Genomic DNA, 17,919 nt, shown 5'->3' with positions numbered 1-17,919 from the left:
AGACGAAAATAAAAAACAAAAAATAAGGAGATAAAAATAAAAAATAAAAAGATCGAAATAGGAAGGCGCCACAGGGTCGTCGTCGGTCGGCCACCACAGGGTCGCGTGGGGCCGCCACCGGGGGCCCGCCATCACAGGGCCACTGCTGGGGAGGGGCCGCCGCTGCTGGGGCCGCCACTGAGAAGGGGCCGCCGTAGGTGGGGATGGGGCGGGGCGGCCGACCAAGGGAAGGGGAGGGGCGGGGCAGCCGCCGCCGGCCCACCGGCGGGCCAACGATGTGGGGTGGCGCGCGGGTTCGCCGCCGGTTGGCTATCACCGACGGGCCAAGAAAAAAGAGGGAGAGAGAGAGAGGAAGAGGAAAGAGAGAAGAGAAAGCTCACCGCCACCGGAGCTCGCCGCCGTGCTGCCAGAGAGGAGAAGGAAGATGCCGGAGAAGAGGGAGTTTTTTTTTTTTTTGGTCTTAAGCAAGAAAAATGTCAAAAAGAATGACATTTTTGAAAATACCATTCTAAATGACGTTTCTCATTTTAATTTTTTTTTTATTTTTTTATAATATCTTTAATTTTTTTTATTTTTTTGAGTTATTTTTATGAGATTTTTAATAAAAAAATTAATCTAAAATGAGGATAGTAATTTGAAATGATATTTTTTATTTGAATTAAAGTTAAATTTTTTATTTTTTAAAAAATTTAAATTTTTATTTTTATTTTTTTCCCATTTTTACACTTTTTTATGGCATTTTTTTATTTTTTTATTTTTTTTGAATTCAAATTAAATTTTTTTTATAATTAAAATTTTTAATTTTAATTTTTTCCTATTTTTATTATTTTTTTTATTTTTATGATATTTTTTTAGATATTTTTTCTTTTGTTTGAAATATTTTTTTAAAAAATTAATTTGAAATGGACCAAGTAACTTGAAATAATATTTTTATTTCAATTAAAATTAAAATTTTAATTTTTTTTAAATTTAAAATTATAATTTTTATTTTTTCTTATTTTTTTCTCATTTTTTCTTTTTTTATGCCTTTTTTATTTTTTTTTATTTTTTTAAGATATTTTTTTGGGAAATTTTTTTAAAAAAATTAATTTGAAATGGAGAAAGTAATTTGAAATGATGTTTTTTATTTGAATTAAAATTAAAAATTTTATTTTTTAAAAATTTAAAATTATAATTTTTATTTTTCTCTCTTTTTTTCATTTTTTTCTTTTTTATGGTATTTTTTTATTTTTTTATTTTTTTAAGATATTTTTTTTGAGATATTTTTTTAAAAAATTAATGTGAAATGGGGAAAGTAATTTGAAATGATATTTTTTATTTTAATTAAAATTAAAATTTTATTTTTTTAAATTTAAAATTATAATTTTTATTTTTTTCTCATTTTTTCCTTTTTTATGATATTTTTTTCTTTTTTTAATTTTTTAAGGTATTTTTTTGGGATATTTTTTTATAAAAAATTATTTTAAAAGGAGATTGTAATTTAAAATGATGATTTTTATTTGAATTAAACTTAAAATTTTTATTTTTTAAAAATTTAGAATTACAATTTTTATTTTTTTCAATTCTTTTCCTTTTTTTAGGTGTTTTTTATTTTTTTTACACCAATTTTTTTTCAAATATTTTTTTAAAAAAATAATTTAAAATGGGGACACTAATTTGAAATGTCAATTTTTATTTAAATAAAAATTAAAATTTTAGTTTTTTTTAATTTAAAATTATATTTTTTATTTTTTTATTTTATTTTTATTTTTATTTTTTTAAAAAAATAAATAATTAAACTTGCTATTTCAAATAGTATTTTTGAAAACGCCATTTCAAATGGCGTTTCTAAAAACGCCATTTCAAATGATGAATTTTTTTTTTTATTCATCGTCTATGTGGAAAAGGATGCTGACATGGACACTGTAAAACGTCATTCTAAATGATATTTTATAAGATTTATATTAATTTAATAAATAAATTAAAAATTATGTTATTATGATAAATAATTTTTTTTTTAATTATTTTGGTAAAGGACTCTCAACCGAGAGCAGGCACGGCTTACAAGATTGGCTCCATTTGCAAGCAGGCCATGGTGTAAACCAATTTTTGCCTTGGTGATTGCAACGTAATCTAGTTGGCATGCAGGCTGTTGGTGGCTAAAGTGACGCTTTAAGGTCCGAGTTTCAGTTGGTTCACCGATTGCGAGAGTAAATGCTCAAAATTTGTAAGAGCTGGGACCGGATGGTAAGCGTCTTGTATGAGTTTCCGTATCACTGGATGATTGGTTCTATAATTTGCAAATTTTTTTAGCTGTTTGTTGCAAAGAAAGTACTATGATTTGTGAATGCAGGTAATTCTTTGTCCACCGATGGAGAAAAAAATGTACCACTCAATCATATCAGGCCACATAGCGTAAATAATAATGAAATAGATATTTAATGTCACTTAATTTTTTTCTCAATTTTTTTTTATAAAATTTTTTTTTTATAGAATAAAAAAAATATTATTATTATTTTCTGATACCTTATATAACTTCTTGAGAATATGTATGATATCCTGAATAATATATATAACTTCATATATTTTTATATGATATCCTGTTGATTATTGTAACTTTCTGATATCTTATATAATTTTTTATGAATATATATGACATTCTAAATAATATATATGACTTACGATGCTTTATCTGACTTTCTGTGAGTATATATGATATGTTGAACAATATATATTTCTATGAATATATATGACATTCTGAATAATATATATTACTTTCTGATATTTTATATGACTTTCTATGAATATATATAATATCTTAAGTAATATATATGACTTTCTGTGAATATATATATATATATATATATATATATATATATATATATATATATATATATATATATATATATATATATATATATGATATCTTGAATAATATATATAATTTTTTATGATTATTATAACTTTCTGATAGCTTATATAATTTTTTTAATTATAATAATTAATAAAATATCATATAAAGATATGGAATTTAAAGTCAGATATATTGTTCATGATGTCATATATATTTACAGAAAGTCATATAAGATATTAAAAAGTTATATAAGATAATAAAAAATTATGATAATAAAAAAATATCATATAAAGATACAGAAAGTTATATATATTGTTCAGGATATTATATATATTCACAGGAAGTCATATAAGACATCGGAAAGTAATAATATTATTCTTTTTTTGTTCTATGAAGAAAAATGATATTTTTATTGAAAAAATTGAGAAAAAAAATTGAACGATATTAAATATCTGTTTCATTATTAATTTTGCTTTGTGACCTAATGTGATTGAGTGGTATATTTTTCTCCATCGACGACGACGATGGACAAAGAATTTCTCTTGTGAATGCATATCATAATAAAGTTGAGAGTTGACTTTGTGCATTACATTTGCCAACCACCATCTAGGCCCACCTATAGTTTGTGGAGTGGAAATTGAAATACTAACTCATGCCTAAATATACTTATAGGAGAATATATGACTCTCGCTAACAAACTTCCATGATACAGTGATGAATAATGCATGTTTAATTGTCTACATTTCTAGTTACACATCTTCTCAACTCGTGCATTTTCTCCCTCTCCTCTATTTTCCATTTTAGCTATAATAAAATTAGTTTCTCAAATCATTACTTTTGAATTTATTTATTATTTATTTATATAAAATTTTATTAAAAGAAAATTAAAAATCAAAAAATTGAATTTATCTTTTAATTTTTATTTATTATTTATTATATAAAGTCATTTTTAATAAAAAAAAAACAAGCATAGCATGTGCCATATTTTAGTATAAATAAAAAAAGACAACTCACAAAGGAACTAGTTGTGCAAGAGGAGAGTGGCAAAATATTCTCATTAATATTGAGGCTTTATTATTTGAAATGTTGTATCAATATTTGAGCTAAAGTATTATTGATGTATTCAAGTCTTTTATTAATTGTATATAAAATCTCCTGTTCTTAATATTAATTTCTTACAAATATTTTTTTCATATTGATAATCTTAAATATGTTATATTTTTTTACTAAAATAAATTATTTTTTTAGAGGATATTGATTGTCTCTTATTTTTAAACAAGAATTGTTAATTTAATGAAGCAATACCCCAAGGAGACGCTTCTTGGTGCGTTATACAAGCAACGATGATTATGATACACCGGATTCATTCAATCATAAGCCATCTCTACAATTGTTGAATTGTTTATCCTCTTAGTTTCAGATCTAATAGGGGAGATGCTGACTCATCTTTTAAATAATGGAAAAAAAAAAAAAAAGAGTGGATATAGAGATGGATGAATAATTGATTGAGTTAGAAGATCTTAAAACATGGAGGAATAGAGAGTCGGGAATAGAAAGTATGAAAGGGAATTTGTTGTACATGGCTAAAAGTGATCCAGCAAAAAAGACTAGTAAGTTTTCAACGTGTGGAGAGAGAGAGAGGAGATAGAAAATTGATGAATCAATTCGATATTAAAATGAGGTGTATAACTAGGTTGCCTAAAATTTTATCCCTGGAAAGAATTAATGCACACCCAACAGAACAAGGAAGCACTTCATTGCTAAGGTGTTATCTACTCTTCTGTTACATTGAGATACTTTCGGAACATTTTAATGATGCAAGCGGATGTATTTATCTAATAATTTTGTAAAGCAGTCGAGTCCATTAAAAAGAAAAGGATGTTATCTAGTTGAGATCCTCATTTGAGGTTAAGCTAGAGAGGTTTATTCATCAATTTTCTTTTAGGATCCGCTTGATCGGGGGGTAATCTGGTAATCTGATAATCTAGTAGGAGGGCAAGTATGAAAAATGGAAGAGAGAGATGGTAAAAAAAAAATGATAAATCTATATTTATTTTTCAGAGAGAGAAGATTAAATAATATCATGGGAGGTTAATATTTAATAAATTTTTAAATAGTAGTAATTCATATTTGATAAAAATATTCTCAATAAAACTATATACGTAATCATTGAATTTGTTATGATGTTTTTTCAAATTTATTCAATAAAAAATTTTTATAAAAAAAATTAACATAGAGATGGCATTATATATATGAATGACTATGTAATTATAATTATTATATAAAAATTAATTAAAAATAATAATATCATTTTAATATTAAAAAATTATTTTATATTAAAAAATATATTTCTAGATCTCATCATATATTATCTTCAACCAAACATAATAATTTTTTTCAATATTATTTTTTAAAATATTTTTTTTATATTTTTATAATTATTTTTAAATAAATAAATTTCATGTACCGTAAGAATGTTCTCTAATTTGACACGTCCCAACCAAGTGGATTTTAATGTAAGAGGAAACAGTAATTCCACTCGATATTTATTAATAGAAGAGATAATTTGCAATCATGACCGCTTATTTATGCCGTACTCTTTTCATTATTCACTTTACCCTGTTGGTGTAGTTATTTATTTATTTTTTGATGAAATGATTTGATGAGAGAAAGAGAGGTGGACGGGTTGGGCCCTTGGGTCCCACACAGAGATTCTCGGTGCCAAACGTCAAGATCGTGCCAGCTTCCGGTGGTAGACGTGGCAAGACATCACCCACAAACAACCGGTCCTTTTTCTTGTGGGACCCATCGAAGCTTTTCGATGGAGCCCACCGTGTGACCACGCAATGACGGTCGAAAAGGGCGCGGCCGCCGTGACGTGGATATCAAATCCCACGGGAAAAAAAAATAATATTATAACTCCTACTTTCCACGAGTAACACTTAAAACGCATAAAAAAATCATAATCAAAGTAATTAAACTAATTTATAATTTATTTAATAGTTTAGAGATAGATATCATTGTTTCTAAAATACTCCTATCTAGAGTGAAGTCAGCAGAGACAGCTGATGCCTCCGTACCGGAGAGGGAATACCCAGCGCCACCATCGACGATTTAGGAGTCGGCGTTTTGCTATTTCTTTCCAAGTCAATGCAGTAAAATAACAGATGCCATCACCTTTTGCTTCCCACGGCGATGGCTCGGGCTGCCGGTCCATGTCCTAAGTGACATTAAGGTTGGCACATACAACTGCGATGGGATGCCGGAAAGGGTCTTAGGCTCCTCAAAACACTTGTTCGAGCTTCAGATGGGGCTTAGTCTCAAAATTTCATTCCAAATCCCAACCCCAAGCCTAATCATGCCTATTTGGATGGAAAGGCTAGATCCGACCCAAACTGAGCCCATGGATCCTAAACTTTTGGTCCAATTGGCCTGACCCTAAAGACTCCTAGCAAAAGATCTTGATAATAAATCAAGGCCAAGACCGGGCCAGGTTCCAAGTTCTGGCTCGAGCTTTGGGCCAAAAGTTAGGTTTGGACTTTGGGCGGGCCTAAGCCAGACTAATTGCCGATCTAAACTTTATCAGATTATTAGGGCCTTATTTTTGGGCCTATGTAACTTTCACAGTCGCAAGCCTAACCAAAGGCCCACCTGAAAGCCGGCCTGGGCCCCTTTCTACAAAAAAGAGCCTGCAGAGGGCATTAATCAATGGTGAAGAAAATCTTTGTGCACCACACATGGTATAATAAAAATACACTGTTCCATCTGATTGGGCCACATAACTACTCTTTTCCAATGCGTACATTTAATATCCAAAATTTCAATTTTTTATTTAAAATTTTAAATGACAAAAATATTCCTTTTTTTTTTTAAAAATTATGATATCTTATGACTATATTATGATATCTTGCGATCAAATTATGACTTTCCGCACAACCGTAAGTCATAATTTGACCATAGGACGTCATAAGGAAAAGGAAGGGAAGGATAATTTTATCATTTAAAAATTTAGTAAATTTTCAATGACGAAAATATCTTTTTCTCCTTGTGACTTTTAAAAAAATTTATGACTTTCTATTGTGCAGAAAATCATAATTTGACGATAAGATGTCATAATATGGTCACAGGATGTCATAATTTTTTCAAAATAAGAGGGATATTTTCGTTGTTCAAAATTTTAAATGAAAATATAAAACTATAAGCATTAAATATCCGTTAAAAAGCGATAGCTATATGGCCCAATAAGATGGGGCGGTGCATTTTTGCTGTATTGTTTGCTGTGTGTAAAGAATTACTCATCAACAGTGTCATGCACGTAATTGTTATTTTTGCTTTTTTTTTTCTTTTTAGCACCACATAATTGTTAATAGGAGAAATTTGCAGCCTTGTTTGTCAGTGATAGTTTCATTGATCTCCTCTTCCTATCAGCTGTTGTAGAAAGAAGCAAGCAAGCACTTCTGCAGTGAATCAGTGGCAGCATTCAGATAAAGGAAACTAATTGTATAGCAGTCCCACATCCTTGTTAATGCTTACGATGCTTGATATTCTCTTTAGAATACTATATTAGTTTGTTTTGTTACTTTGTTCTACAAAATTAAAAGCATGCATTTCAAGCTATTTTCTGAGCAGGAACAAGTGCTTGAGTTAGATATTAAGTCCAAATGCATTCAAGATGACCTTGTTCATGTTGCCAAATATCAGTCTCTTGAGTTCAGAGTAGTCTTATTGATATAGTTTTTACCTCGCAACAAAGGGAGCCTCCTCCCAACACATCTATAAGTGGATTGCAATCGGATCGGGTCCAATAAAATACGTATCAAATTAGATACATAATAAGTCAAAAAATTATCAATTTGTATCTGATCTACTTATTAAATAGATTAAAAATATATCATTTAAATTTAAAAATTTTATTAAATAGATAATTCAATTTGAATATAATATATTGAAATAAGTTAAATATGTTAAACGGTTGAACGTTACCTGTTTGCCCTTTCCATCACAAATGAGAAGGATTTTCATTGGATACCATCTCGACCATCTTACCCACCTGGCTTAAAGTCCGCAAGTTACTGAATTTGTTTTAGTTTTCTTTTGTAATTTATAGAGTAAAATTTTCTGGTGGGAATAAACATTTTATCCAATCCCGAGTCAAAAAGCCCTGTGCTCTCTTGGGTTCCACGTAACCCCATCTCATGGATAAACAGGTGATCAACACGCGTCAACAGACCAACCTCTGCTGACGCTCCTTCAAATCCAACCAAAAACAAGACACTGCTGTGAGAGAAGCCATGGCTTCCCTTCTCCCTCCAAGAGTACCATCCCTCAGAAACAACCTCCCAGTTTCCTGGATTTCTTCATCCAAACCTACTCCTCTGAACCAATTTAGTCCATTTCCAGAGCCACTAAGACGAAGCCGAGGAAGGTGCTGTGCACTCATTGGGGATAGCCCTGAAGAACTCCTAGTGAATGGCCTTCATCTGGATGAGTCCAATCCCCTGTTCCCATATCTACAGTATGGGCTTGCTCAGCTTCAAAGAGTAGTTGGAGGATTGCCAGAGATAGATAGATGGGAAGTTCTGGTTTTTGCAGGCTTGAGCTGGATCTACTTGACTGCAAGGCCTGGTGTGCTCATCGGCGCTGTCGATGCTTACATTCTTGCTCCATTGCAGCTGGGTTTGGACAGTTTGCTTGGGAGGAGGAATCTGAAGATGAGTGACTTCGTTGTGGGGGAGAGGCTGGGCGAAGGATCGTTTGGAATTGTTTACTCAGGAGCCATTGTGCCTAAGAATTTGAGTGTTGAAGATAGGTTGGAGAAGAGAGGGAGGAGACTGGAGATGGATAAGAGATTCAAGGAGAAGGTCATTTTGAAAAAGGCTAGTTCTTTTTATGATAGCATGCTATATTTTATTTGGTCCCTTGAGATTAATTTGCTGTGCTCAATGCTGCTTCTAACTCCTTTCAGTCTTTTCATGTGGAATCAAATTTTTTACACAGATAATGTAAGAAACAAATTGAACTTTTTCCTTTTGTTTTCTAAACTCTTTTTCCTTGTGCGTTCGTCTTCAAATTTTTGGTTCCATTCTGAAAAAATCACAAGGTCGAGATAAGCTACTTTAGAAGAGGATATACAAATTGTGATGCCCATTTTACTACTTATCCAATTAGTTTTCCTCACAAAAAAAAAAAAGAACATTATTCAATTAGTTGAATCTGTTTCAGTCCAAGTTAGAGAAATGGTTTATGGGATTTTTCATCTTGCCATAAGATCAATGTTTTTCTCAAGCATTATCTTTTATTCGACTTCATTGTTTCAGTTTGGCTATTTATCAGAAAAGGCTGTGGAGCACCACCCAGTTGACATGCAAGGCACGGGAGCATGCAAGCCTACATAGTTCAATGACACAAATCAATTTTTGTGTCCAGCTATTTCTAGTTCTTGATCAAAACGAACATCAAAATGGCCAAATTTCTCCTTTTTCTGTTAGGAAATTTCTCTATTTCTGGATATTTACATTTGAAGTTGAAGCATGTGGGATGAAATATGAGTGTTGATGTAAGAATAGCAAATCAGTACATGGATCAACCGTAAAGTATAAACTCAACCTTCCATTGAACCAATAATAATAAAGAAGCATATTTCTTATTTGAGCCCATAGCTTCATTAGTTGGTAGTGTCGCGACCAAGGGCTCATGACTCGGCATGTAAGGTATTATCCGCTCCAATGCTTATATTCCAATTTACATGAATTAAGGTTTACGCAAAGAAACCTGATCTACAGACAGATTAACAGATATATCTTAAGGACCAACAGTTTAAGAACAACAATTATAAGAGGCTGTGATCTGTCATAGGTCATAACAAAAGAAAACCATTCTGAAGTAGGTATTTGGTCAAGCAGGTCAAGTTTCTGGAACCATATGAATTGCCTAAACCACCAACCTTGTCTACATGTAGGTTCTGACTAACTGGTTATTATAAGAAAGCATATATGTAGCAGAGAATTATACTGTACATTTAAATGTAGTTAGAGGGTCTTGAAGAGCATAGCAATTGTGAAATAATATGATGAGTTTGTGATTTCAGGTTAAGGTTGGGACTGTAGGAGCTGAAGAATGTGGTGATTTTGAAGAGTGGTTCAACTACCGTGTCTCAAGAGCAGCTCCTGAATCATGTGCCAAGTTCCTTGGGAGTTTTATTGCTGATAAGACTTCTTCGCAATTTACCAAAGGTGGCAAGTGGCTTGTTTGGAAATATGAGGTATGCGACTAAATACCTCTTTGCTCAGTTCTTGGAAATTTTGTAGCTAAATATGTTTTCTTGGTCTTTTAAGGTGTCTGACAGCACACTGAAACTCTGTTGAATCATGTAATCCCATATTCATGCTTACGTCCAAGGAACAAGTGTGCTAATCCATTGAATTTTGTTCTACAAAATTCTAGCTTGTTTCTTTAACCTTGAAATAAATCAAACATATCCTCTGGTGAGAGATCATTCTTGAAGGACTTTCATGGCATTGTCATGTTTAATTCCATTATTGTGTGTGTGTAGAGAAGACCCTTTTTTTTTTTTGTTACAGAAGTAGGGCCCTATTTATTAAGAAAGATATTGAAGCACTAGAATATGAACATATCAACTCGGTGACTCACCAAACCGACTGTCAACCTTGAGACACTCATTTCATAATCCATCTGAACAGGGCAAACATGAACACAAGGATATTCTCTCGGATGATTAGAAAAGTATTGCAACTGGAAGACTGTGTGAACTAAGAGAAGTGATTTGTTTCATTGCACGTAGCTTGCTGGTTCATGTAGTAACTTTTCATTTCTTTTTAATGTTCAATAACTTTTTATTTCTAAACCAAAGAATTCTCTATGTTTTGATTAAGAAATATAGCAAAAATCAAAGTTCATTGGGTGGAAACTCTTAAAAAGCTACAGAGATTGTTTTCCAAAGAGAAAAGGTGAGAGTTCGATATTGGACTAAGAAAGTCACTGAACCTACGTAGAGAACAACAATTTGATTGTTCTGCAGAAAGAGGTGCAAAGAAGGAATTCTTATTGGCCATCCTGCTCTAATCAGTAATCCCCTTACTTTGTGTCTTTGTTTGTCATTGGAGCTTTTCGTTCCCAATTCCTTTTTTTCTCTTAAATCTGTAATTATTTATCTTGAAGGCCATGTTACTCATCCTGCTTCAGTCTTGCAGCAAAACTGATATGACTAGCCAAATCTGGCACACTGCCATATTATTTGGTTATGCCACATGGTTGTGCTATTATTGTCAGAATCCTTCCATATTTTGCTTGCATGCATATTATATTTTTGTGTTTTCATACTGTGTTGCTCATCACTGACAACTGATTCTTTCTTCTCTATGTGCTCTCCTTTGATCCCTTTTGTATCACATTAAACTGACTCATTCTTTCACTTATCTAAAGAATAGGATCATCCATGAAATTTATACCAAATCCTGCTTGTAACAACTTCCTTTGACTTTCTGCTCAGAAACAATTCCATCTGACTTAATGTTTTCAGGAGCTTTATGTTTCAAAATATTTATATATACCTTTTACTCCAGACTCCAGGACTATCCAAGGAAAGTCATGCAAATCGAAATCTAGAAACCACATTCTTTTAATATCTTATGTTTTTCATGAACAATTTCTCGTAGTTTAATTCGTCATCTTCATGCATCTATTTTCATTTCACCTGTTGCTCTTGACACCATGTTGCAGGGAGACAGCAGTCTGGCTGATTACATGAATGGTCGGAACTTCCCATTCAACTTAGAGTCCATCATGTTTGGGCGCATCCTCCAAGGACTGGACTCAATTAAAAGAAGTGCTCTGATCATTAAACAAATCATGCGACAGATAATAACTTCTCTAAGGAGGATACACGCTACAGGAATCGTTCACCGAGACATAAAACCAGCTAATTTGGTGGTAACAAGGAAGGGACAGATCAAGCTCATAGATTTTGGGGCGGCCACAGACCTTCGTATTGGCAAGAACTATGTACCTGATCGTGGATTGCTGGATCCAGACTATTGTCCCCCTGAATTGTATGTGCTTCCAGAGGAAACACCACAGCCTCCCCCAGAACCTATTGCAGCTATTCTCTCTCCAATTCTTTGGCAGGTTCTTTTCTTTCCATCGATGGAAATACTTTGTAAATATTTCAAGTTCAAAAGCACGGATATTATATGGCTTCTTCAAATTTGACACTCAATTTGTGGTTGTTGCAGCTTAATAGTCCCGATCTATTTGATATGTACTCAGCTGGAATTGTATTGATGCAAATGGCAATCCCTACCTTGAGATCTTCAGCTGGTCTGAAAAATTTCAATTCAGAACTGAAGGCAGTTGGTTATGATCTGAACAAATGGAGGGAGTATACTCGTTCGAGGCCAGATCTAAGGATACTAGATCTCGATTCTGGTAGAGGGTGGGATTTGGCAACAAAGCTAATTTCAGAGAGAGGTTTTCTGAGGAGAGGTAGATTATCTGCAGCTGCTGCTCTCAGGCATCCATATTTCTTGCTAGGTGGTGATCAAGCAGCAGCAGTTCTGTCAAAATTAAATTTAACCAACTAGTTTTTGTTCTCATCATGGCAGTGTACTAGTTACACCAGTTCTGCCTTAATCAGCATATCTCTATTCTTAACTTTTTTCCTCCCACCTGAAAACCTACAACTCCTTATGAAATATCAGATGAAAAAAGAAAAGCATCAGCTTATGTTCACCAAAATACCATTTGAGTTGCAGTACCACCTTCAGTTCATTTGCATTCAAATAGTGTGTAAATGTTTAGGCTCTAAAAGTTCAGTCTCTTATCAAGGAACTTGATTTCAATCTCTTATCAAGGAACTTGGTTGCAGATGCCTCAAGATCTCATGCTTTGACCACTTACTATTACTGTGAAATATCCTCCTTACTCTTATAACTAATGTTTCTTTACTGCAGCATGGAAAAATATTTTACAAAACACAAAACTTCTGCAGCAATTCATAACTTCTTCTTCTGTCTCTTTTTTTTTTTAATTTTTCCTATGGATTACAATATTACTATCTTCAGATGACTGTTATATAATCCTTCTGTATGATCTTTATTTGTTCCTCCCTCTATACATATCTTACATTGATAAACATGTAACAACCCAATATCATAATAAAGAGGTGAATTCATATAATTTGCCAATTGACTCTTAATAAATAAAGCTCAAACATTTCACCATACATTCCCATAAAATTTCATAAAACAATGTGATAAGCAACACCATGCTTATAGAGATTGATGCAGATGCTTTTTCTTATGAGCCCAAATAAAGGAGTAAAGGCAAAAAAAAATATTTTACTATACTTTTCACAGCTCATCTTCTCCAAACAATCATGCTATCTTGTACTATAGGTTATGTTCTGAATCTCAGAGTTCTTCATGATGAAGGAGATTGCCCATAGGACTCTTCTTCCAACTCCAAAGAAACTTCCAAAAACCCTTGGAATGAATAGTCTGAAGCTTCCTAGACTGCACTGAGAGCATATGCTGTGTGGTAGGGTGCTTGGCTAAAATGACGGCATAACCATCATCCATGTACTCTGTCCCCTCTGGGAAGAGCTGCCACAGAAGGCAGCCTCCCCCACTCCCCCCTCGCTTTCTGGAGCTCAGCACAGTCTTGTAGACCGTCTTAATGAAGGCCTCACGGAACATGAAGCTGAACTTCTCATCTTTCACTGACACTCCAAACTCACCAAACACGACTGGCATTGCAAGCAATTTCTCTGCATCATCCATGTGGTGCTGCATCCATGTTTTCACAAATTGGAGTTGTGCATCTGACTCCGACTCGGGCAGCCTTACCAAGCAATACAATTCAATAACAAATGAGTTTATGCATGCAAATTTGATCAGTATAAGCTTTCGCAGGTTTTGCACACTTACCAAGTATCCGAGTAGATGTGAACGGAGGCAAAATCAATGCTTGAGACCTGATGATTCCTGATAAAATCTGTTCCTGCTTGGCCTGCAAAGGTGTTTGGATTCAAGTGCAAGCGCTCAGGAGTAGAGAGTCCATAGAACCCTTCAACACCAATCTCTAACAAATGTATAGGGTCGATAGACTTCACATATGATGCCATTTCTTCAACCCAAGCCTGCAATTAGCCAATGCCTTCAATTTAGCAAAGGGTTTATGGATAAGAATACTAACAAAAGCAATGATTCATCGAACAAGAAGACCTGCAATCTATCACCCGAAGGATCAGAGGTGCACCGTGGCTCATTCATCAGCTCCCATGCAAAAATGGTTGGATCATCCTTATATGCCACATTTGTAAGTGTGTTGATTCTGGTAATCACAGTCTAATAAACCAAGCAAATAAGTAACTCAAAATGTTTAAAGTGCCAGAGTAACAACTATAGATTTCCAATCAAAAATTGCACTTGGATAATTTTACCTTGACAAAAGCTTTGTAGTAGCTCTTAATCGTCTGATCCGAGAAGAAATCATCATCGCAAGTCAAGTTCAGCCCCGCAGCCTTCCCCCACTTCACATACTGAGCCTTTCCTCCATACTCCTCCCAGTTGTTACAAAACGACAGTATAAGCCTAATCTTATGCCTCCTTGCCTCACTCACCACAAAATCCAATGCCTGTAGAAAGAAACAGAAACCACACTTAATAAAACCATTCTCCTGCACCAACTCTCGAACATGTGGCAGGCGTAAAGAAAATCCAATACCTTGAACACCTCCTCATCACAGACAAAAGGAGACGTCTGGAGGGCTCGCCACCCACCGTCATTGAAAGCCCAAGTCCGGCAGACGGTGAGGCCGATGGCCGCGGCCTCCCGGAAGACTTCACTCACCTTCTTCCTCGTCGTGTGGTCGACGGCGAAGACCATCAACCAGTAGGTGTTGAACCCATTGACAAAGAAAGGCTGGTTGTTAACAACAAAATGAGTTCCCTTCCTCTCCACCATACCCCAGTCCTCCTCCATTTCATTCAATGCATGGGTCCTATGGTGAGTACCAAAATGTTAGAACCCAACATATATCATCAATTGGAGAAGGGAAAGAAATGGAAGGGATAAGAATTAAGGGTTGTTTCACTTGTGGGTACCTATTAGTTACCATCTCAAGTTGTCCATTGGTGTGGGAATGTTTGGTGGAAACTATAAGAACGGTTGCCAAGAGTATGAGTTGAAATCTAGCAGGGAGGGGTGGTGTGGAATAAACCCTTTGGATGGTAGGCATGGTTTTTGAGGCATTTTTTTATCAATAAGTCCACCTATATTATTGGATACTTGGGATCCTTAGATGGAAAGAAATGGAGGGGTTTAGGACCAAAATTTAGTTCTAGATTTTGGATGGATGGAACTGAAGACACCTAATTTAATTATGAAATTTTTCTTCTTTTTTTCTTAAGCAGCAAGTTTAGGAAGATGTTTCTTAAGAGCAAAGGAAGGAGACAATGGCTGAGGGAAGAAGGTTGCAGGGGAGCTACAAGGAGACAAGATAGAGGTGGAGAGGAAGTTTCTCTGGCCCTCTGATAGCTTAGAGTTTGAACATTGGATGCTAGTGGTTGGGAAGTTGGGAAGGTGCTTGATAAACTAGGGGGAATATACTCCCACCTGTTGACAGCACCAAAGAGAAGGTTATGAAGGTACTTCAGAGGGTAATGTTGCCTTGTTTGACTTAATTTAAAAAGGAGAAAAATAGATATGTGCTATGAAAAACCTAAGTGTTGGAGATATTCTACATTATGATATTGTAAATTAGCTTTGGAAATTAATGATCATTAGAATCATTTATAAAAAAATGTTTTAGAGATCCCATTCGCAGATAAAATGTTAATCAGGCCCACCTTATTAAGTTTGGCAACTCATCATTCTTTTTCTTTTATGAATAGAATGCCAACTCATTGTTCAAACAGACTCCAATTCCATATGGCCAAGGGAGAATTTGGCGTGCATAAAATGAGAATAACATATTATTACTCTCATTTATATGGGCAAAATTGAATCTCACTTAAAAATAGTCATGGCATAACACTATTAATGTTTTGACTTTTCTACTGCTCTTGCGGGTCTCAATCATTTTGGTTGGTATGCTCGTAGTAGTTGCCAATGATCTATGTTTGGGTCTTCCCTTTACCATTATAAAATTTATTATCTAAATAAATTGGATCATCAATAAAAAAAGGGGAGCTCTGTAAGGACATGAGATAATGGTATCAACAAAGAATCCTCCGCGCAAAGGAAGAGTTGCTTAGTAAGTAAGGAAAGTGGAGGAAGGGACATATGGGAGGAATGAACTAGGTGTTCCTCTCCCAACTCTGGTTTTTAAGTTGTTAGAGTCCCATAAAAAAATGATGGACATTATACTCGGACTTATGACATGATGATATTTTGAAAATATCTCCTACATATGGAGGCATTTTTGAGAATTTAGAGATGGACCAATCATTTATTTTCTTGATAAAAGTATTCTTAATTTTTAATTTCTTTTCAAGACCTAGTAGGTCGTATGTCGTCCATCTCATAAGCCTGGCCTTGTGCAGCACTCAAAGTAATAGTGGATTGTCGATGTGCGTTTAAGGTGTATGCTAATTCAAATGCTTGTTCCACATACATAAGCTGTATCCTCTTCCACCTAATCCATGCCCTTCCTATGATATATCACAGTCCATGCATAAGGAATAGAAGGTACCATAACGTGTCTGTGAATTTTGTATTTGTAAATATTGCACATAAGTGGAGCACATCTCTAAAGTTTGAAGTGCTTAAAATGATGAATTTTAGATATATTAGACTAATTAAAGTGACAATTTGTCCAAAGATGTGGCTTCAAATATTCGCACCTTCCTCAAGAGGTAGGGGTATTTAGAAGAGAGCTACATCCATAATGCAGCCCATTGCCTACAAACCTCTTCCATAATAAAGAAAAGAGGAATTTATATTAAAACTTTGTATAAGCTTAGAATTCAGATGCAAAGTGGTACTCAAGTTTTAAAATTTAAATTTTGTGTTCGAATGTATGTATAGATATCTAGACAACAATGGTGCCAACAAAACTAGATGGTATATAATAAAACAAGGATTCCCCTGTTGTCTAGTCATTAAATATTTAAAGTGGGAACTACCACCCTGGCCATGATGAACATCGCAATCCTACTACATGAGTTGGAGGTGACCAGCCTATGACATTGCTCTTTAACCATTTATTCCTTTTGGTGCATCATGTCGTTTTAGTTCCCAGCACAACAACTAAACATTCGACGCCCTCGCTTTCTCCACTGAATAAGAGGGGAATCTAACTTACAAGGCCTGAGAGGGATGGAGAGAGAGAGAGAGAGAGAGAAGCTCTTACCTGGAGCTACCGAGCCTCCAGGAGAAACAGTTGAAGAACCGAATGCAGCCAGACCTGTGAAAAAAAACGCATTCAAAAAGCCAAATGAATATAGCTAAATACAGAGACGCTAAATAGGTAGTGGACACGCATAAGAGGGAGCTCATCAGTACTACCAACACTGTACTCTACTACTACGGCTCTTACCTGGAGCTTCCGACTCCCCCGGAGAAACAGTTTGAGAGCTGAATGCAGCCAGACCTACGAAGAAAAAGACTAGTTAAAGCCAAAAGAATATAGCTAAACACAAAGATACTAAATAGATAGGGGACACACACATGAGGGAGCTCATTATTACTCTCAACAGCTCTCTCTCTCTCTCTCTCTCTCTCTCTCTCTCTCTCTCTCTCTCTCTCTTCCTCCCTCCCTTCCTCTCTCTCCCTCTCCCTCGCTCTCTCCTCTACTCAATTTGTGGTTGAGAGACGGAACGGATGGCAGAGATATATAAAGCAAGCATGCGAGGAAACGTGACAAAGAGATGGTTGGAGCTGCATCCAGACGCGCCTCTAGCTAGCATGTGTGGGCCAAGTCTCGTTAATATAAAAGTGGAGAGACATATCGAGAAGAAAAATTCAAAATATTAGCCAGGGTCAATGGGAGCGCGTAGATGTCACCATTGAAGAGTAGATCTAGCATTAGATTCTCTTTTCGAATGAGCATGGTTTTTTTTAATTTC

The 17,919-nt window shown here is 34.5% G+C and overlaps 2 protein-coding genes across 3 annotated transcripts; one reads left to right on the top strand and one right to left on the bottom strand.

Annotated features, from left to right (window-relative positions):
- Positions 1-8,082: 8,082 nt before the first annotated feature.
- LOC105046003 (serine/threonine-protein kinase STN8, chloroplastic) lies at positions 8,083-12,725 on the top strand. The gene is made up of 4 exons (XM_010924468.4): positions 8,083-8,709; positions 9,921-10,094; positions 11,573-11,977; positions 12,085-12,725. The coding sequence occupies exons 1-4, from the start codon at positions 8,125-8,127 to the stop codon at positions 12,430-12,432; spliced, it is 1,512 nt and encodes a 503-aa protein (XP_010922770.1). The 5' UTR covers positions 8,083-8,124; the 3' UTR covers positions 12,433-12,725.
- Positions 12,726-13,000: 275 nt separating this feature from the next.
- On the bottom strand, positions 13,001-17,568 carry LOC105046004 (mannan endo-1,4-beta-mannosidase 8). 2 transcript variants are annotated; one of them, XM_010924470.3, is made up of 8 exons: positions 17,522-17,568; positions 17,391-17,444; positions 17,205-17,258; positions 14,576-14,852; positions 14,292-14,486; positions 14,074-14,196; positions 13,777-13,988; positions 13,001-13,690 (listed from the first exon to the last, which is right to left on the bottom strand). In XM_010924470.3, the coding sequence occupies exons 1-8, from the start codon at positions 17,533-17,535 to the stop codon at positions 13,261-13,263; spliced, it is 1,359 nt and encodes a 452-aa protein (XP_010922772.1). In that variant the 5' UTR covers positions 17,536-17,568; the 3' UTR covers positions 13,001-13,260. The 2 variants fall into 2 exon arrangements, with proteins under 2 accessions (XP_010922772.1, XP_010922771.1); XM_010924469.4 differs by lacking the exons at positions 17,205-17,258; positions 17,391-17,444; positions 17,522-17,568 and adding an exon at positions 14,956-15,489.
- Between the last annotated feature and the right edge of the window lie 351 nt (positions 17,569-17,919).

This window comes from Elaeis guineensis, chromosome 5 (assembly GCF_000442705.2).
Source record: "Elaeis guineensis isolate ETL-2024a chromosome 5, EG11, whole genome shotgun sequence".
Taxonomy (NCBI): domain Eukaryota; kingdom Viridiplantae; phylum Streptophyta; class Magnoliopsida; order Arecales; family Arecaceae; genus Elaeis; species Elaeis guineensis.
This window is presented reverse-complemented; position numbering and strand designations above follow the sequence as displayed.